This window comes from Cupressus sempervirens, chromosome 11, assembly GCF_028749045.1.
Source record: "Cupressus sempervirens isolate cs-2001-9-10 chromosome 11, ASM2874904v1, whole genome shotgun sequence".
Classification (NCBI taxonomy): domain Eukaryota; kingdom Viridiplantae; phylum Streptophyta; class Pinopsida; order Cupressales; family Cupressaceae; genus Cupressus; species Cupressus sempervirens.
In genome coordinates, this window is record NC_143128.1 from 739,540,332 (window position 1) to 739,564,171 (window position 23,840).

Consider the following 23,840-nt stretch of genomic DNA (forward strand, 5'->3'; position numbering starts at 1 on the left):
GTCCGCCACATGGTCTTTCTAGTTTATTACTCATTCAAGAGACTATAGAGGTTTCACACCTTAGGTCTTCTCTTTTTGGGGTTAAGTAAAGCTAAAGATTTGTGTATCCCCATTTTTTGTAATATCTCAGATCCTTCTAAGGGTAAATTTTCTATAGTTTTCTCGAACCTGGTATTGATCACAATATTGGAATAATGGTGCTCATTCTACTTGGCAAATTTATGGGGGCTCGTCCTAATATTGATGTGGTGCATGCTATTGATAAGGAAAAACTCAATCTTAACAATCAAGCTAAGGTTTCTTCTATACCCAAAAGTTTTCTATCCTTTTCTCTCTTATGAAGAAGATATGTTAAAGATTATTAAATATATCTAGATTTATAAACAATTAGATTTAATAAACTATTTAAATACATAATATTTTATTAAATTTTTACAAGATTTGTCTTATTAATTTTTTTCTATGAATTTTACTTTTCAATATTAAGATTTAAAATTAAATTCCAATAATTTTACTAAACTATATTTTTATTGAAAAAAGATTGTATTATATTAATTATTATAATATGTAGAACAATATTTCGATATCCCTCAAGAGTAAGGGCGGCCTCTCTACTGCACACCAAGGTGCGATTGCTAGTTATACAAGATTTAAAGTTGGTCTTTTTAGCTTCCCCGCAAAAGCTGTTACGAATATTCTGGTAATTTCATCGCTAAAGCGTCCAGCTTTGTAAGATTTTGCATACATTTTCATCGATTTCGTGTTCCATTTTTATTTCGGTTTCTCTCCTTAGTTGTTTACAGCTTTACAGAAGAGCAGAAATGGCAACCGCGCCTGAAAATGCAGCGAAGGAGATCAATGAAGACCCCAAGATCGATTTATTTGAAGACGATGACGAATTCGAAGAGTTCGAAAATGAAGGTCAGTGTGTAGATAGATTTCGTTTAGATGAAAATGTACGGATAATTAATGTAGAGGGATTGTTATAAAAAATAAATCCAAACCATACATGTAGTAAGTGTTTGTTTGTTTCACTGTCAGAAACCCTACAAATTATTTTCTCCTTTATTGTATTTGAGTTTTTGTAAACAGAATTCCCATTGTAAAAATGGCTCATAGAAGTTAGGGTTTCTTGCGTTCGTCAAACGAAAAGAACGTAGTTGAATAATTTGAGTCGTTTGCAGGACTGCTATTTTTCCTTTTTATTTTCGTGGATTGGCTTGCTTAAGTTCGATGGTTTAAATTTATCATACTATTGTGGTTGTGCTAAACTAATTAATTTTAGTGAACTGGCTAGCGTCTATTTAGGATACAACTGATTTTTAATGTCACAGGGCTTTTCTTCTTTCTCACATCGAAATGGGTTACTTATGCGCAATATTGACCTACATTAGTCAAGAGAGCAGCGGTGCTAAAATATCTAGTAGTAGATGCGGCTAACTCACGGAATATCTGTAACCCGGAGACCTGTAAAAAAAAACCCCCTTGAGACGCTTCTCGCACTTTTCACGGTTCACGAGACTTCGTTTTCAGCCAGAGACTTCACTTCCACGACTTATCCTGCTTCCTGTCTCCGGCTAGGTTTCTGGCCGTCTCCCACTTGTATCCTCTGACCAAAGGCATTTGAAAATGTTAAAAATAAAAACAAAACGAAAAACAAAATGTTGTTATCTACCATTCAGAAGCCATGGTGGATAAAGTGGTTGAATCAGATGGCCTTAATGAACTACCCCCAGTTCCACTACCACCAAAGGAACCGGAGTTTGAGAGTGAGGTTTATCTTGAAAACATCATATGGGGAACTTGATATTAATGATAGAGCAGGCAATAGATTTATCAGCATGCTTGGTGACAATCTGCAAGAAAAGCATGTACTTGATGGTGCGTTCCAACAAAGCATCTATACTGCAATGAATCGTTGGATAACATGTTTACATCAGTAAGACACTGAATTTGTTGCAAGGGTTCTCCAAAATAATTTTAAAATCATGCCTTATCATACAAAATAATTCAATGGAAATAGTATTTAAAATCAAGATTCACCTCAGTTTCATTTTGTACAATTTCTCTGAGTCATTTAACACGATCCTGGATCTTCTGCCTATCCTCAGGCCTTGGTCTAGAACTATTACCTGGTTCAGCCCTTTTCCCATTGACTTTGGCTGGCTCATCTGTTTTTTTGGTTGATTAATCCCAAAGTTCTCAATCTTTCTACTCTTACTATCATCAAACAATGAACCAAGCTGAGCCTTCAAATCAGAATTATTAGGTGATCTTTTTGCAAATACCCAACCTTGGCGCCCAAGTGTAAAAGAACTTTGAACAGTTTCGATATCTGCATTATTTAAACAATGAGAAAGGTCTACATCCATAGATTGCTCAGAACCACTCAATGATTTTGTGAAACAAGAATTGACTTTAACTGAGGTGCTATCTGCCAGAGCACATATTGAGAAAGAAATTTTGGAGGATGTATTACGATGTGCATTGTAGTTGACTGGGGGAAATATCTTAGCCATTACTGCATCTAAAAGATGGTCAGACTTTCTCTCGCAAATAAAACCTTTTTCCAGCCGCCTATCTATGGATGCATTAAAATTCTGTGAAATGTCAACTCCAGATGGGCATGCTGAACCCATAGATGCCCCAAATGAGTGAGTTATGAGATTTTCGTTACTTGCATGATTCATTGGCAAGGATATCTCATCCCATAAGGCCTGCTTTTGTGTTTTTGAAACAGAACCAAAAACATCCAAAAGTTCATCAGTGGCAGGAAGGATAGTTGAATTTATAGAACATTCCTGTGGACTTGTTAAAGATTTAGGATCATCAAAGGCATAAGAAACACACCCAACTGTAGCAGGAAGCCCTTCTGCAAAGGCAGCCTCTGAACTTTCGGAACCTTCTTTTGCTGAACAACAGTTAGCAGCTTAGCATCCATAACATCCTGGAAAAAAGACAATCCACCTTTTGTTGTCGTTTCTTTGTTGAAATGACCCTAGCTATAAAGGTCACTAAAAAACCAATGCTAAACTACAATAATTTGTAAATACTCCTGTCCTGTACTACGAAGATATATTGTACTATGAAATTTACCATGCAAAGAGAAGTATCTCATTTATTCACCAAAACAATAGATAATAATTCCAATAATGTTTATGAAAGGATCTATGTTTCTTAACCCAATAATCACACAATGACCCAGATTATATAGGGATATGAAAACCTGAGATTGCCGGCTCCATCAATGATTATGAAGGGCTATTAATATTGAATCTGCCTGATCCCAAACTGATGCCGCTAATGAATTGCCAAGCCACTATCCCGTCTGAGTGTCATTTCACTGGTCGACCTTGGAGCTCTGCACATTGTATGCTGGCCGGTTGTGTGAACCCCGTGTGAAACCCTTTTTAATCTTCCGGATGATGCAATTTAGAGTTTGTAATCTTCCTTGTGCAAATAATGAGCATAGTGATTGTCCAAACTACCGCGCAGGCCTGTGCGTTTGTCTCTGCTATTGAATCAATCTTTTTGAGCCCGTCCTCTTCCTGACTTCAGCGGAAATGGTTGTGGATCAATCTGGACCCGAAATGAAAGCTCGGTTTAAGCTTGTTGCAGGGCGTCTGGTCTAGAAACGTGGAAGCAGATTATCTCTTCAAAACTCGACTTGCTCTCCCAAAAGTTTAGTCCATGTGGTGAAATATCCCATCCGGCCTGTCTCTGCTTATCGAGACTTTTCCACCATCACCCTCAAGTCGAGCCCATGCACCACTTCTTCAATTTGGAGTGTTGATCAACCGGGTTTTAAACCGATGCGGGTGCTTCGATGGGTCCTGCTCAGATACTCTTGACCCGATGCATTTGGCGCTTCCTCTCCGACGATTGCGATTATATGTCTTGCTGGAACGGAAGACAGAGCTTGGATTGGTTGTCTTTTCACGCAATCTATCCTCCCTTTAATTTTATCACCTAGACTGCCCAATCCCGGTGCGGTCTGAGGCGTTTTCTTTAACTCCCCAAACAGGAACTATCGGTCGAATCTTGCGAAGATGAGCAATGCCGAGTGTGATATCTCTGGTTTCAGCCCGACTCAACCCTTGAATGTTCGTTATGGAAGAAATCTCATTCTGTGACGGGTAGGGTCTTGAAGTCCATCGACTCGTCCAAGCAACCCGTGTAATCTTCAATGATAGGTCATCCGATCCTGACCAGAAACTCGCATGCCAAACCTGATCCAGCCACTTAGATTTGCTTGAAAGTGAAATAAATTGCCGCCTATAATATCTTCTACCTTCTTGTCTTGTTGTTCTGGATCAAACTCCTGATTTGAAGTTAATTCCTCCGAATTCTACTGTAATCTCTGCAACAACTTGTGGAATGATGATGAACTCTATCCTTGCTGCTTCCTAAATGAACAGTGATGCATAAACCCTAAAGTTGGCCTTAAGCCACCAATAATTGCCCTGATGAAATGACTGAATGTCACCTCCAATCTGCAATAATTCAGATGATATTTCACACCCTCAAAATTGCGTACCAATTGAGAGTTATCGTTCTCAATGGCCAACTGTGACAATTGCCGAAACCCTAGGTTTCCACAATGCACCTGTGATTGAATCACAATTTGAAAAACAAAGAGAGATAATCAACTGCCTGATTCGAATGGAGCCCCGGGGTGCCTATTTATTCTTTTCCTCCATCCTCTCCAGAGACTTCTAGAACCTTTTTGATCTTATCCCTCAAGTGACTTTATTAAATACTCCAAGTAACTTTATTAAATACTAAAGTCACTTTATTAAATACAAGGTCATCTTTTAATATTTATTTATTTAATTAAAATAACTAATTAGTCGTCCTTGGACAACCATTAATTAAATTAATTAAATCGAACTGTCACCAGAAAATTGGGGACATGACAGTCCGCCCTTCCTGAAATTGCTTGTCCCCAAGCAATGGCTGAACCATGAACCCATCAGTCTTCCTGGATCCCAAATGTAAATCTGTGTATCATCCCAATCCTTATCATACTCCCGTGGAGAAATCATCAATACCAGTAACTGAGGAACTGTACTCAACATCCAAACAACTGACAACTCTGGTGAAATCATCTGAAAACCAACTGTAGATGTCAGTAGAAGAAACCATTCTGCGAAACTCAAGCCAACTGAAACATCAACTCTATCAAAACTCAAGCTCCTGTCAAAAAAACACCTGCACCCAACTGCACTGTAGATATGACAACAGCCATAGGTACCTGAATCATTGCCATCAAATCCAACCTCTGAAAAACTGCTCCGGGCGTGTTGATGCTGCAGGCTGAGTAACTTACTACTACCAATTTTATTTTCAAAAGATGGTGCCAATCTATCCCCTAATGGATGATAAGAAACTGGAGCCAATCTACATCTGCGTGAAATAAAATCTTCTATCTCTGTGTCAAAAGAAAAATGATGAGCATACCCTACCATATAATGCCGGTAAGAACCTCCAAACTCTGCTGCTGGCTCATCATCACTGAACTGGGAATCAAAAGATGGCTCCATTTTCTGACTCCGAGTGACTGTAGGTTGGATAGGATCCCGTGCATTCTGCTCAACAAACCCTTCCTCGAGATCCCTGTGAGGTAGCATAGTAGAAAGGACCCCTATAATCTTCTCAACCAATCTGCAAATAACACTAGTATCTTGGATGAGAACACCTTCTGTCACCTGGACACACGCACTATCCAACAAATACTTCATGAACGGTTCAGTGCAGTAAAAATTATATGAGGAAGCATCAATATACTTCCCTGCACACCACAACTGGTCCTCCTGTAAGGGTGGCATACTCAATTGTACCACACTATCAACTATCTGAGAAGAATCAACCTGGAAACTTGACTCTACCGGTATCCCAAACTCATTAAGACCAACTTCTTCCAAACCCTGAACATGTGTGTCAGTCTCAACAATAAGCTCCTCAAAAGCTACTGTAGGAGTGTACTTATCGTCATCTACCTCAGTAGTCAAATGAACGGGGTCTGGGGCTGGTTTTGACCGCAAACGCTCCAACTCCACGGTCACCTCCTTCAACTGAAACTGCGACCTTTGTAGATCCTGCCGTGTGTCCTCTAAAGTCTCAGTAGTCGCTATGAGCTCCTGGGAAAGCTCACTCACCTCCTCTTCACGATCCAAGAGTGCCTCATATGCTGTACTCCCCCACTCAACCAAGTGATCACGGTCGGCTACCAATCGTAAATAATCCTGCTTCAAAATCCGAACAGCTTCACGCAAGGCATGAATCTCTGCCACAGAAAAGTAACCACCGCTAGACTCATCTGTCATAGAAGAACCCCAACTAGTAACAGCCAACAACTGACGAGCAGTATCAAAATGCTCACAAGCGATAGCAATGTCTCGTTCACTAACTTTCAACTGGCTAATCACATGATGGCTTTGGCTGAACTGTCTCCAACAATCTTCTTCTGGAGCTCTTAAAGGAGTATCCTCAATATTAACATCCATATCTCGTGAATCATCTCCAGGGTCCATATCAATATCCAAGGTGTCAAAATTTGTAGTTCTGCTATCAAGCTCTTCTGTACCCAAAGAAACTGTCAAAGAAACTGTGTCTTCAAAACTGTCCATTTCATTCTCCTGGATGTCATCAAGGCCAAAATGATCCTGGGACTCATCCGTACACACTGGCAAATATGAAAAATCTTCAACACCTTCCAGCAAGAACGGTTGACTGGAAATATGAACCAAACCCAACAACGGTGCATAAAAACTAATACCAACATCGGATGTTCTGCTGGCACAAGGAAAGATAACACCGTATATTCTGCTAATCAAATCCATGATAGTTCTCAAACAATCATGGCTATCATAAAGTGCTAAAGATCTTCGGTTGACTGAATCCCAAATGCTGCTGAAACATTCCCGAATCCATATGCAAGAAACAACTGGTAACTCAAGCAAACTACTTACCTGAGTAATGTGACCAATACCAGCTAACTTCACATACCTGTCTGCCATTGTCCTTATATCCTGGATGTGAATGCAAGATGAACTCGTAGCATTGTCAGTTACCATATATGATCCGTCAAATGTAGAAAGCTGAGTGTTAGACGTACCAGATGAAATTAAACTTAGCTCCATGCCATGCTCATTCTCATGTCTCTCCCAGTCCTGTAATGCCAAAGTTGCTCGAGTGTCCTCAAGCTCGCGAGAAAGCTTGACAACTTCCTCCTCCTTCCTCCTCAAGGCATCTGAATAATCTTTGGTAAGGCTTAGAAGATGATCACGGTCTGATAGAAGATGCAAATAGCTCAGCTTCGTCGTCCCCATTCCTTCACCAATTGCATGTAAGTCACAGCAGGAAGAATTTGCCTGAACTCCCTTATGTCTTCCTTGTAACTGAATCATCTGGATGTGCTCTTCTAACATCTCCCGCATCCTGTCATGATGAGATAAAGAAGCCACAATACTATCTTTGCTTACCTTCAGCTGGTTGGACAAATCATGTGAAGTACCACCAATTTCATCCTCATGTGACGAAGCATCTAACTGAGCCTGGTACTCTCTGTCAACAAAATCATGAATACGCAGTGTTTGCTCATCTCTACCTAGTATCTCATCACCATGCACAATGACATCTTCATCATCATCTGAACTCACTTTACTGTAATCATTGCTTGTCGGAACCAAATCACTTTTAGTATCTGGGACATCACCCTTGGGAAACTCGTATTCAACTGTCTCAACTTGGGTGTCAAGTTGACAGTTACTATCCATCAGCGTAATGTCCTTCACCGCTTCTTCCTGTGACCGAACTGAACCCTCTAGCTGATTGCACACCTGTTTCTCGAACTCCTCATTAAGGTTCCTCGTAACATCTCTCATTGCGTCTGTCAACGCTTCGTGAGAAGATTCGCCAAAACGAAATCCAGTTGATTTACTCACCTTAGCTGGGACGGACAACCTGTCAAGCATACGGTGCTGTTTAACCAACAGTTCAGACATGTTATGTTTGATCTTTCTGAGCTCGTCCTGAATACCTGAATAGTCCTCCTTTCCACATTTCCGACTCTGAATACTCTGTCTATTACTTGTCCAAGATTGTGTCCTTGGAGACTTTGTGCTGTACCTGTCCATCTTGTTTGAAGTAAAGCGCTGATCACCCATGTAATTCGGTTCTCACCCCACAGGATGGCAAGAAAACCGCTCTGATACCACTGAAATGACCCTAGCTATAAAGGTCACTAAAAAACCAATGCTAAACTACAATAATTTGTAAATACTCCTGTCCTGTACTACGAAGATATATTGTACTATGAAATTTACCATGCAAAGAGAAGTATCTCATTTATTCACCAAAACAATAGATAATAATTCCAATAATGTTTATGAAAGGATCTATGTTTCTTAACCCAATAATCACACAATGACCCAGATTATATAGGGATATGAAAACCTGAGATTGCCGGCTCCATCAATGATTATGAAGGGCTATTAATATTGAATCTGCCTGATCCCAAACTGATGCCGCTAATGAATTGCCAAGCCACTATCCCGTCTGAGTGTCATTTCACTGGTCGACCTTGGAGCTCTGCACATTGTATGCTGGCCGGTTGTGTGAACCCCGTGTGAAACCCTTTTTAATCTTCCGGATGATGCAATTTAGAGTTTGTAATCTTCCTTGTGCAAATAATGAGCATAGTGATTGTCCAAACTACCGCGCAGGCCTGTGCGTTTGTCTCTGCTGTTGAATCAATCTTTTTGAGCCCGTCCTCTTCCTGACTTCAGCGGAAATGGTTGTGGATCAATCTGGACCCGAAATGAAAGCTCGGTTTAAGCTTGTTGCAGGGCGTCTGGTCTAGAAACGTGGAAGCAGATTATCTCTTCAAAACTCGACTTGCTCTCCCAAAAGTTTAGTCCATGTGGTGAAATATCCCATCCGGCCTGTCTCTGCTTATCGAGACTTTTCCACCATCACCCTCAAGTCGAGCCCATGCACCACTTCTTCAATTTGGAGTGTCGATCAACCGGGTTTTAAACCGATGCGGGTGCTTCGATGGGTCCTGCTCAGATACTCTTGACCCGATGCATTTGGCGCTTCCTCTCTGACAATTGCGATTATATGTCTTGCTGGAACGGAAGACAGAGCTTGGATTGGTTGTCTTTTCACGCAATCTATCCTCCCTTTAATTTTATCACCTAGACTGCCCAATCCCGGTGCGGTCTGAGGCGTTTTCTTTAACTCCCCAAACAGGAACTATCGGTCGAATCTCGCGAAGATGAGCAATGCCGAGTGTGATATCTCTGGTTTCAGCCCGACTCAACCCTTGAATGTTCGTTATGGAAGAAATCTCATTCTGTGACGGGTAGGGTCTTGAAGTCCATCGACTCGTCCAAGCAACCCGTGTAATCTTCAATGATAGGTCATCCGATCCTGACCAGAAACTCGCATGCCAAACCTGATCCAGCCACTTAGATTTGCTTGCAAGTGAAATAAATTGCCGCCTATAATATCTTCTACCTTCTTGTCTTGTTGTTCTGGATCAAATTCCTGATTTGAAGTTAATTCCTCCGAATTCTACTGTAATCTCTGCAACAACTTGTGGAATGATGATGAACTCTATCCTTGCTGCTTCCTAAATGAACAGTGATGCATAAACCCTAAAGTTGGCCTTAAGCCACCAATAATTGCCCTGATGAAATGACTGAATGTCACCTCCAATCTGCAATAATTCAGATGATATTTCACACCCTCAAAATTGCGTACCAATTGAGAGTTATCGTTCTCAATGGCCAACTGTGACAATTGCCGAAACCCTAGGTTTCCACAATGCACCTGTGATTGAATCACAATCTGAAAAACAAAGAGAGATAATCAACTGCCTGATTCGAATGGAGCCCCGGGGTGCCTATTTATTCTTTTCCTCCATCCTCTCCAGAGACTTCTAGAACCTTTTTGATCTTATCCCTCAAGTGACTTTATTAAATACTCCAAGTAACTTTATTAAATACTAAAGTCACTTTATTAAATACAAGGTCATCTTTTAATATTTATTTATTTAATTAAAATAACTAATTAGTCGTCCTTGGACAACCATTAATTAAATTAATTAAATCGAACTGTCACCAGAAAATTGGGGACATGACATTTGTGCTAGGGCTGAGATCCGAATTCAAGGGTTGCTGGTATTTAAAAGTCATCCTGTAAAGAAGGTATAAGATCATTGCTGTCTGTATCGTGTATAGCACTCTTACACTGCTCAGATGTCATGCCCCAAGAATCATAGTGAGGATACTGAGCCAGAGTAGTCCCTGAAGAAAACTCAGAATCTGTGAGTGCAGGGCAGCTGATATCTAGCTCAACCAAAGGAATGTTGTCCTATTCTTCAACCCTGTTAGTATGCAGTAGAGGCACCAATGAAACTTCAGAGGGTACAGATTGCCTACAAACATTCTGGAGTGCTGGAAAAGAAGATAGAATCCCTGTCTGCTTCAAGCTACTTATATGAGATTGATGTCTCAAACAAAGATCTCTTATGCATACCTTCATCGCTGACAGATTCACTCAAATTGCAGTGCATAATTGATAATTCTATCAGAATTAGTCAAATTAACAGCATCAAATGCAAGATTCAAACATAATGCTTTTTGAAAAGTAGATTGTGTATTATTCTGCATGTTTGATATGCTTGTTCTCTGAGCATTGATTGGAAGAAGAGGAGTGAATTGCCCTTGCATCCTCATTTCCTTTGCTACTCGCAGCTCTATAAGTTTTAACTTTTGTTCCTTTTTCCTAAGGCAACAAATAATGAATGGTGATTACGATCCTTAAATGAACTTGCTCAAAACATACCCTGAGGAGGGCATATTACCCTAGCACTGGGCATTTCCCTGGTTTCTTCTAATAAAGTTTGCTGCTCATGGCAACTGAAGGTGTGTGCTACTTAACTGAATTTCCTTTTTGTTTAACTGAGAGAATTCACTTAATGTTTTAGCTGAAATAGTAGAACTGCATACAAAAGGCAATCCATGAGCTTCTGCTTGGGATCCTTCAGATACACATTTGAACTTGAATCTTTTACTATTGTCTGATTAGATATTCCATCAAGCAATGCTGTATATTTCATTTTTGTAATGGACCGAGTTTCACATATCCCTTCACTAAATAATTCTTTTACGTGGTCATGTATAAATGCTCTTGATTCTCTGAGAACACTTTCATATAATGTCTTAGAAAATCCAATTCCTCCATAATCTGCACACAAATACCAACCAAACTCACCCTTGATAAAATTAATAATAATTCAATTGAATTTGGTTATGAACCTAACCACACATTACAGATTACATGTAAAGGAAAATTTCAACTAAAAAGATTTATGTTCATCATAATATATATATAAGTTGTCAGTTCAGATTCTGGTATGGATGTGGGTTCTAGGTCCAGGTTCGACAATCTCTCAAATGTTTTTTGAGGTTGGGTTCAGGTTCGTTTTGGGTTTGTCTGTACATTTGTTTAAATAAAAAAATTATATTTAAAAATATCTAAGTAACCTTAACTGTAAAATATCTAAGTAACCTTAACTGTTAATCTAATTATCTAAGCAACCTTTAATCAGAAGTAATGCTAATTAGCCTGCACAGCTAGTCAACAGTGAAGATCACACAGCTGGACAATTTAAGGTGTGGATTTGTTGGGGAGGACATGTTCTGAATACAAAACTATACGTACACAAACCATTTGAGGCACTACAGAATTTAACATACATCAGCAAACTACAGCTATCAAAGCTCTTTACTTATTCCTCATATTAACAAAATACGGCCACAAAATACAAGCAGTGGATATATTTTAGAAGTATTTTGTACTTCAAACAGCAAACTAAAATGCATATCTTTGATTTTTTAAGGCACTCCTTATATATTATATGATCTAGTTGGCTCCATAGCCACTGCTGTACATCATTGCCTTCCCATTCTTCCACATACACGAGCTTGTGGGGTCCGTGTGTGGAAACAAGCAAATCTTTGGGGCCACACCTGCCGCTTGTGTTGCAATCAATTAGCTGAGATAAAAGAAAATTGTTGAAAGTAGAAATGTTCCAAATAACTTGGCGTAAAAAATAGTAGTGAAAAGACGATGTAGTGCTTTATTTACCAGTTAACTCTGCAAGAAATAGGTCTAACTCCACCACTTCTTGCAGTCATACACAGAACAAAAGGCCTGCAAACATGTAAGAAGCAAAAGAATTCCTGCGGCCAACAAAGTGAGGAGTTGACATGACCCAAATATGTATTTGCCCAAATTTGTTTGAAAATCACCCAAGTTGCTCCAAATTTGGTTTGGGCATACATGATTAATTCAACATTGCACAAATGAATAATTCAACATTCGTTGCAAACGCGAGGAACATCGTCCAGCGTCCTTTTGACTGACATCAGAGCGAATTACTCAGAAAACATATGAATTTGAACAAAAAACGAACGGACTTCAATTTTACAACAAATCAACTTCTGAGTTTGGTAGAGACTGACCAAATATGGGAAGTTCTATATATATATATGCCATGACTATATTGCAAAGTGTTTTAAACTCAGACTTGGCATAACAATGATAAACTGCACAGCACTTCACTTGTTGCAGTGAGTGAATAATGCACGTTATGTGTGCCTGGTGACCTGAACTGTTTGTGTTGTGGGCTGTGGAGCAAGCAAACCCTCATGGACAGATTAAAGTGCATATGACTCTAATTTAGAAGAAACAAATATTTCAATATGAAGAAACAAGTTCCTTAGCACATTCAAACCGAGAGACTGGGGTACGAGTGTGTTTATTGCATCAGCTTCACAAACTATGAATGTTTTAGTAGATAGATTACGATTCACAGAATGAGACATAAGGATTCCTAATTTAGCATACAATAATTAGAAATGATAACATAGGACATCCAAATCATATGATTCAAAGGCATCATTCATTATCTTTATGAAAATACACAAGCTCATTAATCATTTAGTACAAGGTGTGAATATTGAAGTTCTCCAAAAGATCCTTTAGAAGATCCTCTAGAGTTTCCCTTCCATAAGTGTCCTTTGCATTACAAATGGCCTTGTATTTATAGGCTCTCCTTGATAATTGACCCATAACCACTTAGCATAACTACCTAAGCAACTACTTAGGATAACGACTCAGGTATTTGCTTAGGATAATTACCTAAGTAGCCACTTAGAATAACTACCTAAGTAATCGCTTCTAGCTAGTGCCTGAGTAAATACTTCCGGTAACTGCCTTTTTTGAGACAGGTTAGGACTTGTCTAACTTCTACAAAAACAAAGCCCAAATACCAAATTTTACTATTTAGTTACAATGAGTGACATAAGTTACCTTCACAAAAAAATAACTTGAAATCTGTGACTTTCATGTAAAGGCCATGCTAAGGTATTCATCTTGTTGCTTGCTCCATTTTCCCTTGACAATTGGCATAGAGAAACATTTTCTCATCAATAACTTGACTTTAGGGACATTCTCTTCTTTCATGAGCACAGCATTCCTTTTAATAGCGAGGTTTGTATTATGGTATGATCAATTCTTTTGTAATCATTTTCTTTGCTATCTTGGAGTTCCGATAATCAACATGCTTGGGTAGCAACAGGAATTTGACATTTTTAATACCATTAACATACAAGATTTCTTGTGCATCTCATTTCACTCAGCACCTCCAGAAGATTATGTACCTTTATTGGTATGACCTGTCTTCTTTGAAGAATGCATTGACCTGCGCCTATTGAAGGAAAAATTGTGATCGTAACTCTTCTCTATTTTGCATTAGCCTTGCAAAATATTAGAATTAACTTCTCACCTTGAATAAAGAATGATCTATAGACATGAATCACTTCCAAGTTAGTACTTCAACATCTAGAATGAGTTTTCAATCAAATGAACATGTTGTCTTACCGTAACTTTCTGTAGTATGACGGTCATGGAACTCTCCATATAATTTGCTATATTGGATGTTGATTAGTTTTGGTCATATGTGTTTGTTTGCCGTGCGTTCCATGATATCCCTATTCCAGGGCCTCTACTTTATTATAAATGGTGAAAGTGCAAAGTTGTGACATGCATGTTTTATTATTTTATGTTGAGATGGCACCATGTAAACAGCTTTACATTCCCTTTAAATGTTTTGTTAAATGATTCCTGTGCTTTGTGTACGAGTCTACATTTCCCACACATTGTGTGCAGAAGCATTTCCAGCTTTGTTGCATGTCTATAAGTTGTTTAGGGGCTCCCATTGTTGCACGGGCAGGGAGGATCTTGGCTAAGGTTATTGATCAACATCACTATTTTCAATTCTATTCACTTGAAAGTTTGTAAAGCCTGTTGAACATGTCCATTTCTTGTAATCATTGTGTTTTGTTCCTTGGGTTGATACCTCATTGAAGCTTTCTTTTAAATAGTTCATGTGTATTTTTCATGCTCTCACATTTTGCATGTGTGTCAACCATGTCATTTGCATTTGGTGAAACTTGCATCTCTTTGAGATATTCTGTCAAACAGTTTGTCTGCTTTGTTCTACACTTTCACATTTTCTGTGCATGTTGAGCTGGACATTTCCAACTATAATATCTGTGAAAAATCTTTCTTGTCATGACCCATTCCAAAGCTCCCACCTTTGAGTGCATTAGCTTTGAAGTTTCTAAAACCTTTTCAACAAATTCATTTTGTGCATTTTTCTGTGATTCCGATCATTGTATGTCATGATATCACTTCTCTTTGACGCATTCTGTAAAACAATTTAGGTACATTGGATGTGCTTCATGAATGTCTGTGAGAACCATTCCATGAGATGGAATTTCTTTTGTTGCTGCTATTTTGTGTGTTTTCTTTAATCATTGCACTGTGAGAATAGATCTTGTCAAGGCATGCAGTCAAATAATGTGCTGGATCATCTATGACTCCATGTTATGAATGCTTCTCTACCAGTGCATTTGCAGCAGCAATAATAGACTGAGTTCTCTATACTAAGATACTTTCGTGGATGCTCATAGCTTTGGAAACTTGCACATCTCTCTGATGAACAAGTGGACCCTTTGTGAACTAAAGGAACTTACCAAAATTAGTAAGGATATTGATAATTTACAAGTCCTTGCCTATCGGTGTAAAGAGGCTCCTTAATAATTTATCATTTCCTTGACAAAATGAAACTTGCCGATTGTATTTGGATTTTCATGATGGATTTGATGTTTTACTTTTTGAAGATGAATCATATGTCAACCAGCTGACTACAAACTTCAAATAAAGGCCCTTGACTGAAACCACCTGAAAAACAATCTTGAAAACTCTCAAGAAACAGGAGTATTTGAATAGCCTGGTAATGAATTTAATATAAAATTTCAAATTTTGGCTACTTGAAAATAGGGACAACATGTGGTCAGGACAAAACTTCTTTCCTTGCCCCATCAACATGAATGCCAACTATCCAACAAGTTCTTGTCTGATCTAGTTGCTGGTTTTGAAGCAAACATGCATAAAAATAGATTTATAAATCCTTAAACTGTAGTTATTAAGAGCAAACAAGAATAAGGAAGATTATGCTGACATTTATATAACATGTCTAGAAAGCACTAAGATAATAACATTTTGGTGTGTTTGCTGACGATAAGATAATTTTGAAGAACTACCTCCCTTTTCTTTATGATTTGGCACTTCTGAGTTGTAAAGATATATTATAGTATGTACTTTTTTGAAACTTAAATGTGTGTGTATTATGGTCTATGCCCTGCACCCATCTTATGGGTGGTAGCAGATAGACTGTTAAGATGTGTATATTCAAGTCCTATTCATGGTTATATGGATTCTGCTATGAATGTTGAAATTTCTTGACAGAATTGGTTTATAATCGATGGTATTATTCCATATTATCAAGGTTGCACGGGGACAGGGGGTACTTGGGGTACTTAGGTACTGGTATGGGTACGGGTACGACTATTTTCATAATAGGGGACGGTGGTACTTGGGTATGTCAAACTTTATTTTTAATTATACGTTTATATTTATAGAAAATCTGAAATAATGAGTCATGACAATGGTTTTTCAAAACAACTCTGATAAAGTTTGCAAATGTAATGTATTGTTTTCAGTTTCAGATTTGCTATATGTTTGTAATAATGATATATGATGAATGATTAAATGCATAACAGAGAATGCAGACTTTAAACATGAGCAAGATCATAAATCATATGACAATGACATATTGCAAATGATAAAACTCTGACTTGAACAGTGATAAAGTTTAACGTTAATCAATATTGTATCAAAGTTTCAAACTGATTAGGGTATAGAATCAAGCTTGATAAACAACAAGCTGATACACAAACAAAGAACCGAAAAAAAAAAATTAAGGTCCTTAGCTATGATGCTCTCCACCGAGTACCCAGTATTTGGGTACGAGTACCAGGATTGTGGGTATGAGTACCCATGCAATCTTGCATATTATTAAATATTTAACTACGATGGAATGGTCATGTTTGCATGCTGTTGTTGGTAATAATTGTATTGCCCCTTTGAATGGGTTATTCTAATACTTATAGTGATGCCATCTACTTAGTGGGAAATGAAGTTCAATCACAAATCACCAAACACAAATTTTCAATTTTGCATTCATACGTAGGTTTAAAACTGTTTACATCCCTTTAGTGGTTATCAATACCTGGGTTCCAATGTGTAAACTTTAATGACATTTTAATCTTTTTTCCTCTATCCTTTTAATTTTGTAGACAGAATTTTCTATTGTCAGATTTCCTTTATTAATGTAGAATTAGCATGCTATAATTTCAATTATTAGGAAACTCCAGTGTGACCAATGTTTTGGTCTCTATCCTCGCAAATCTCAGTGACTGCTTTTTGTTTTCGCTTGATACAATAGTTAGATTATATTTCTAGAATTCCTCGGTGTACCTGGCCTGAACCAGGGGATTTTACAAAATGGGGAACTGCCATCCTGGAGGTGGAGACACATACAAGATTCATGAACAGATCAAACAAACACAGAAGTCAAGAGCACAATACATAATAAAGGACAAAATTAAATTTTAACTCTTTCCTTAGACTGAGTTCACAAAATCATCTGAAAAGATTTCTGGACTTCTTTTGCCTTTTTCCCTTTTATAGTTTCCCAACCATCTTGCACTCTAGCAGCCTTTTCCTGCCACTCCTTGGCATTGTACTCAGGTGGCATCAGAATGGCTCTCACTTTGCAAGCCTTCTTTCGTTGGCTGGAGATTCATCCGCTTTATCTCAAAACCCAACAGGGTGTTTTGTTTTCCCTACCTTCTGGAGTTGCAGCTGCATTCTTGAGATTAAGTTCCATATCATGCCCAGCATTGGCAACATTAACATTGGTCAAAGCTGGAGGAACTACTTGTGTTGGAACCTCAGAAAAATGCAGTTTCTCCATTCATTTTCTTTCCTATTCGCCTGATTCACAACCTGGGAATACATCTTAGACTGCACACCTTTCTTCTCCACCAAATAATAAGAGAGGGAGATCTCTTTCCACCACGACACACTCTAATCTACTCTCTTCTTCAAACAATGGGACATCACATGCCTAGTTTTGAAGCATCTTCTGCATCGAAATGAAACCCCCTCAAATTCCAAGGGCTGTGCCCAACAGTCCTTAGATGATTTAATTGTAATGCCTTCTGGAAGACCATTAGTAATATTCCATTTCAACAAGAATCCAGGCTCACATTAAATGCATAAGACTGGATGAACCTTCACCAACCACCAAAAAGCTACTCAAAGAGTTTCCAATGACTTTAAAACAAGAATCAAACCAAAATTATAAAGGTAGGTTTGGGAGCCTCACCCATATCAGGATCCTGTCGAAATCTTCAGTGGCAGGACAGCAGGATGCCAGGATTTCAACATCAAGGGGAACTTGTCCTCCCAACTCCACAGGCAGCTGCATAAAATCTTACTCCTATCCTGGATTTCCTCATATACCACAATAAAATAATCCGAGGTAACCATATAGATTTGTAAACATCCTTTCAAGGCAAGTTCCCATTGTTTAGAATTTGACCCATGGAGATCAATCAGGCTTGGCCAAAGACTCCTGAAGTGCCCAATCAGTCCCAGTTTAGAAAAACCTGCAACATTAGGTCCATTTCCACCTCTACTTCACCCACTTAATCTACAGAAATCGCCCCACTGACACGTGGCCTCAAACCCCCATCCAGCTCATTGCTATGTTGTAGTAGCCCATTGCCATACCCAGATTTGGGAAATGAAACCCTAGCTGTATCTGTCTCTGAACCCCCCAACTGCCACCCGCAGTCCTTGTCTCCAATGTTTCTTTCACTCGAAGCCCATGTAAGTCCTTGCACAGTGCCTTCGATCTTGAGCTGGAGCAGGCACCATCAAAGGTCTCTCCGGAAAGCCGCTGTACATCCACCCTGCCAGTATGAGGATGAGTATCAGAAACAACCAAATGACAAACATCTGCCCACCATGAGCACTCAGGAACATGTGCATTGTCTGCAGTAAAAGCAGAGGAAACCCCAGACACAGCAGTTATAAGCAAATGCTCCATTTTCCCCCAACTTTAGTGACTACTTATTATAGAAACTTATTTTCCTATATTAAATACAATTGCTTTGGATGATACAGGCCTTTATCCTCAATTTTGTGGACAGAATTTTCCATATGCAGATGTCCTTTTCTAATTTAGATCTAGTATGCTATAAATTTAGGTATCAGGAAACTCTAGTGTACAAAGAAGACCCATATCTTGGTCTCTATACCTGCAAATCTCAGTGACTACATATTATAGAAGCATGCAATATCCCTTTTTTGAAGGATTTAATAATAATTAAATTAAAAAACATAAAATAATAGTAAAGTGTAATATAATTACAAGTCAATTAAGTTTAATGAAAGGTCAAGCATCAAGGGGCATGCCATGAAGAGTTGTGTTTCCTCAAACATAAGATATAAATAGGAGAAAGAATTCAATTGATAAGGAGAAGGAAGATAAGAGCATAGAAAGTGAGGGTGGGTTAATGGAAGAAAAAGGAAGGGGAAGAGAATAAGGATGTAACTTCCAAAGGGGCAACGATGATGAGGGATTGCAACTATTTCAAATGGTGATAATTTTGAAAAGTTGCAACTCTTTCAAAGGGCAACAATTGTGAAGGGCTGTGACTCTTCCAAAGGGTGGTAACCGTGGAAGGCTGTGACCACTGCAAAAGGCAATGGTATTTATGTAAGGAAAGTTGGAGATGAGTGAGAGAAGTTGAAAAAGGAGCAGAAGCAATAAAATAATATGGTTCAGATTTTAAGGGAAAATTCTAAAGATGAATAAGAACAGACATTAAGGAAATATAAGCGAAGTTGAAAAAGGAGCAGAAGCAATAAAATAATATTGTTCAGATTTCAAGGGAAAACTGTAAAGATGAATATCAACAGACATTAAAGGAACAAAATAAAGTATTCCATTTGATGAAGGAGAGTGATCCAATCAGCATAAGCATTCATCCAAAGAGCAGTGACCAGCTTCCAAAGAGGGAATCAACATAAAGTCAGATCTGCCTAAATTGTAACAGTGTACTGAAAGGCTATATTTAGGGCAATCTGAAAAGGGGACATTCCAAATCAAATTTTCCCATATTAAAAATTAAGTGCTTTGGATGATCCAAACCTTTATTTTAATCTTTAAATTTTTTGCTCTGGTGATACCTGGGATGCAATGTTTAAGGTTTTTTTTGCATGCCCTTTGGATTGTCTGCATAGAATTTTCCACATGAAGATGTGCTATATTCCTTTGCTTATGTAGAATTAGTATGTTGAATTTGTATTCATTAGGTAGCTTCAGTGTATGAACAAGGTCACCTATCTGCCCCCATATCTGCAAGTTTTGGTGACTACATATGATATCCAATACAGATACATCCTTACTCATTCACTCACAGATCCAAATTTCAGTAGCCTCCCATTCCTGTTGTATTTTTATGGATCAGTCAGGATTCAAACATTAAGATTATTAAAAATATCTGTCCTCTTTGTGACCAGAGATTTTGTATAGGCTGCTTAAAGTTATGTTGGTTCAGCTGTCGCTCATTTCTCCTTGCATGCTGGGTTTGTTTTATGAATGAGCTACTAATGCTCTTTGTGACTCCAGTTTGGGTTTGTGTCATTTCCCCAACACTAATAGGCATAGGTAACAACATTACAATGTACGAAACACAGATTAAAAGCTATCCGTCTAGTAAATTGTTTATTCTACAATGATGTAATTATTTATCAACAGATCCTGTATTGTTATCTGTACCTTCATATCTACAGTTGTGGTGGTTACGCTTGTATTGCATATTTGGGTATTTGCTTGCTTGTTGTAATTGGCTGCATATTCTTGTAGTGTTGTTAAATCACATGTCTTGTGTTAGTGTATGTATGTTTACAAAATGAAAATTCACTCAGCATTTAGATTTCATTTTCTTAATAAGGAATTTCGATTCAAAGTGAAGCTGCTATTAAAATATATTTAAATTGCAGAGTGGGATGATAAGGAAGATGAGAAAGAAGCTTTACAACAGTGGGAAGATGATTGGGATGATGATGATGTCAATGACGACTTCTCCCAGCAACTAAGAAGGGAACTGGAGAGCAATCCAGAAAAAAAATAGAATTATTGCTAGTCTCTTCAATATTATTGCTTTACTTATGGAAATGGCCATACATGATAGATCTATGTATAAATAAGCAATTATAAGAACCTATTTCTGTTGAATGTGGGTCCTCTTGTTTTTCAGATTATATTTACATTGGTTAAAACAGTTAGAGCTTATCTTGTGTCAATGAGTATTTGCATTTAGAAGCTTTATTATCAATTGCATCTATACATTTAAAGCTCTATGCACACAAAGTTAATGACTTTTGGCATTTGACATTAGCATGCATCTCAGAGATTCTCTTTCTAGTCAATAGTAAGTGAGGTTAATCCCTTTGCATAGTAATGTTAGTTGTTTGTTGAATATGCTGTCGTGGGTTCTTGCTATAATCCTAGGATTGAAAAAATGTTTCTTGCTAGGTGAGGAAGGAATACAATCTGAGTAATTTTTGTAGTCTGGTTGTGGTTGTTTCTAATTTCTTTCTTTCAGTTGAATAATGTAGCTTATATTGGTTCCTCAGAATATATGTCAGCAATAGTTATAGGTTTAGAATCTACTGGACTATCTGATAGGTATGTCCACAAGAAACAAAAAGCTACTCTGAAATATTTGAGGTCATCACCAGAAATAGAATTAAATGAAATAGCATATTATTATCCTTTAATATTTTCAGACATAGACCTACTTAGATTATAGAACATGAACAGACTGCCTGGAACTGATTATAGGACTATACTGTGAAGTTGCTTGTCTAAATCTAATGCATTTTGTAGATGAAAATTGCTGGAGCCTTACTGCAAGCTTAGTACAAGTTTCAAAACAGTCTCAGGCTGCAACATCTTGTATGCACATAGTTTCTTCAATATTCCTCCTCCCAAGTTGAGCATTTATGATCTTGCCTCTTTAGCATTAGGAAGGGTATCAAACTACCTTAAGAGCTCTGGCAACCAAAAATATGATTACATGCTAGGGTATAAATATTACAGAAATTTACCCTTGTAATAAATTTTGCCAAAATTTACTTTTTGCAAATGAAAGTTGTTCATTGTGGTAACCCATCTCTTTATGTCATTGTTTAACATATTTACAAATGCAGGCAGTAGCAATATACTTCCAAATTTGTTTGAATGTTTCTTCTGCTTATGGTGGTTTGAGGTTTGCCATGATAGCAAATGGAGTTCAATTAACCTTTTTTGAAGTATTAGGTTTTAAAGTCAGAAAACTAAAAAGCTGTAATTGTTATTTCATGCCAAATGTGATGTGTAGAAAGAGAAACTGACACAGGACAAAATTTGTACAATATTCCCAATTATCATCTAATTCTCAATGTTGCCCTAATTTGCTGATGACCATGAGTACCTGTGCTCTGAAACAGTTCAATCCTGGAGTGAACAGTGAAAAAAGGCAATGTGAATGGAAATCCCAGGGTTTGTAGGTGAAGTGGCAGGTTTTTAATAAATTCAGGGAAAGCTTGTGTGAGTTTTTAAGTTATTTAATAGCCTGTGGGTTTAACCCAGGTTTCCTTAAAAATACCAAGGTCCATGAAAAACTCAACTCATCCCTGACTGTGGGTAACATGCTTTTTTCCTAGGTAAAGCTACAATGGCGCCTTAAACTTCCTTTTCCAATCTCTTGAGCTTGGCACCTGAACTCATATTGGCCAGATTCAACTTTTAAAGTGTCCATTAGTATTATTAATATTCTGTTTATAGCTAAATGAGATTCATGCTCGAGAATTTTTGTTGATTTAATTGTCTTGGGGGGCATTGGCTTGTTGATCTGGACGTACTATTTGATTCCTTGCTTCCACTGACATAGTGAAGGTTGCATATTTGATTCCTTGCTTCCACTGACATAGTGAAGGTTGCATATCACAGGTCTGTCAATTTAGCTTAACCTTTGGCAGAGGGGTTCTCAAAAATGTAACACAGTTGACCCTAGTATTTGATCAGATCCTCTTAGCGGTGAGTGTCACCAGCTTTGAGAGAGTATTGTGATGGAACTCAGACTGAAACTTCCTCACTGTCAGCTAGGGCTTCACCCATCACAGATATTGTTGTGCTTATAACACAATCAACCCAAGCATTTGATCAAAACTGCTCGTCAATCACTATATCATGACATTTTTAATCCTGAGATCAAATTAAAATTGCTTTATCGAGGTCATTGATCTATAAGGATGACTCCCTAAGGTTTTCAGGACTAAACCTCAGGAAGACGTTACATTGAAATTAAATATTAGTAACCGGATTCAAGCTAATAGTCTAGTAGATAATATTCAATATTGCTGGTAATTGCTTCTGGATTAGATTGTGTTGGATTTTTTACCATCAACATTTCGAATCACACTATGTGATTCATCATCAGGATGAGAGAGCAAGAGCTGTAAAACAAAGTCTTTATAAAAAATGGATTTGATTTTTAACCTCTAACATAGATACCTCTGATAATGTGTTTGAGATGATTGCAAAACCATTGGGGTTGGTCATTGATGTCTCTTGGCCTTATCATGGAAAAGGCCGTTTGGTCTATAGTTGGATTTCTATGAAGCTTTGAGTTTATCCAAAAAGTCAAATGTTGAATGTTGGAGATTTCAAATGGTCTTGTGCTGTGGACTAAGAAAGTATTCCCTTTAGATGCAAGAGATGTCACAAATATGGTTTCATCAAGCTCCAGTAGAGGATAACCTGGAAACAAGAACTTGGGATCTATAGGTAGCTAGGTCATGGGGGGTTTGCAAAATAATCAAGCAAATGAAGAGGTAGTAAAGGAAAGCGAACTTACTTTGATGAGGTGACGAAAAATCATTTAGAGGATATTGTGAATCTTTAAACTGTCCAAAGCTAATGAAATTATTCATATTGTTTCCTTTCTAAGGGAAGGAACCACGCTAGGAGTAAGGAATATGAAGGATTTTAAAAATCCTGTGGACGGAGTTCAAAGCAAGCAATGTGCGATCTCCTTGTGAAAGGATAGCTTTAATTGACCAAAACTTAATACACGAGGGAGATGTTCCATGTTTTATCATAAATGTTCTGGATAAATAGATACAAAACTTGAACAAAATGAGAATTTGTGAAAGCAATATTTTGATGTTTTGGGCTGCGCCTTAATATATGAACTCTTAGAATAAACTTAGTTTAGATTTACGAAGATAATAAAAAC

At 37.9% G+C, this 23,840-nt stretch overlaps 1 protein-coding gene across 4 annotated transcripts; it reads left to right on the forward strand.

Moving 5' to 3' along the window:
* Window positions 1–570: 570 nt before the first annotated feature.
* LOC149531754 (protein DELETION OF SUV3 SUPPRESSOR 1(I)-like) lies at window positions 571–20,849 on the forward strand. Of its 4 annotated transcripts, none has more exons than XM_089810474.1 (3): window positions 571–700; window positions 812–921; window positions 20,560–20,849. In XM_089810474.1, exons 2-3 carry the CDS (start codon window positions 822–824, stop codon window positions 20,688–20,690), a joined length of 231 nt encoding a protein of 76 aa, XP_089666600.1. In that variant the 5' UTR covers window positions 571–700; window positions 812–821; the 3' UTR covers window positions 20,691–20,849. The 4 variants fall into 4 exon arrangements, with proteins under 4 accessions (XP_089666600.1, XP_089666598.1, XP_089666599.1 ...); XM_089810472.1 differs by having other exon boundaries at window positions 577–700; window positions 794–921; XM_089810473.1 differs by having other exon boundaries at window positions 582–700; window positions 804–921.
* The last annotated feature ends 2,991 nt before the right edge of the window (window positions 20,850–23,840 follow it).

Bases quoted from the DNA above. Each gene is read 5' to 3' on its own strand.
- LOC149531754 (XM_089810474.1), top strand. From the start codon at position 822: ATGGCAACCGCGCCTGAAAATGCAGCGAAGGAGATCAATGAAGACCCC. The intron at 922-20,559 runs GTCAGTGTGTAG...TTTAAATTGCAG, and splicing joins CGAAGAGTTCGAAAATGAAG to AGTGGGATGATAAGGAAGAT.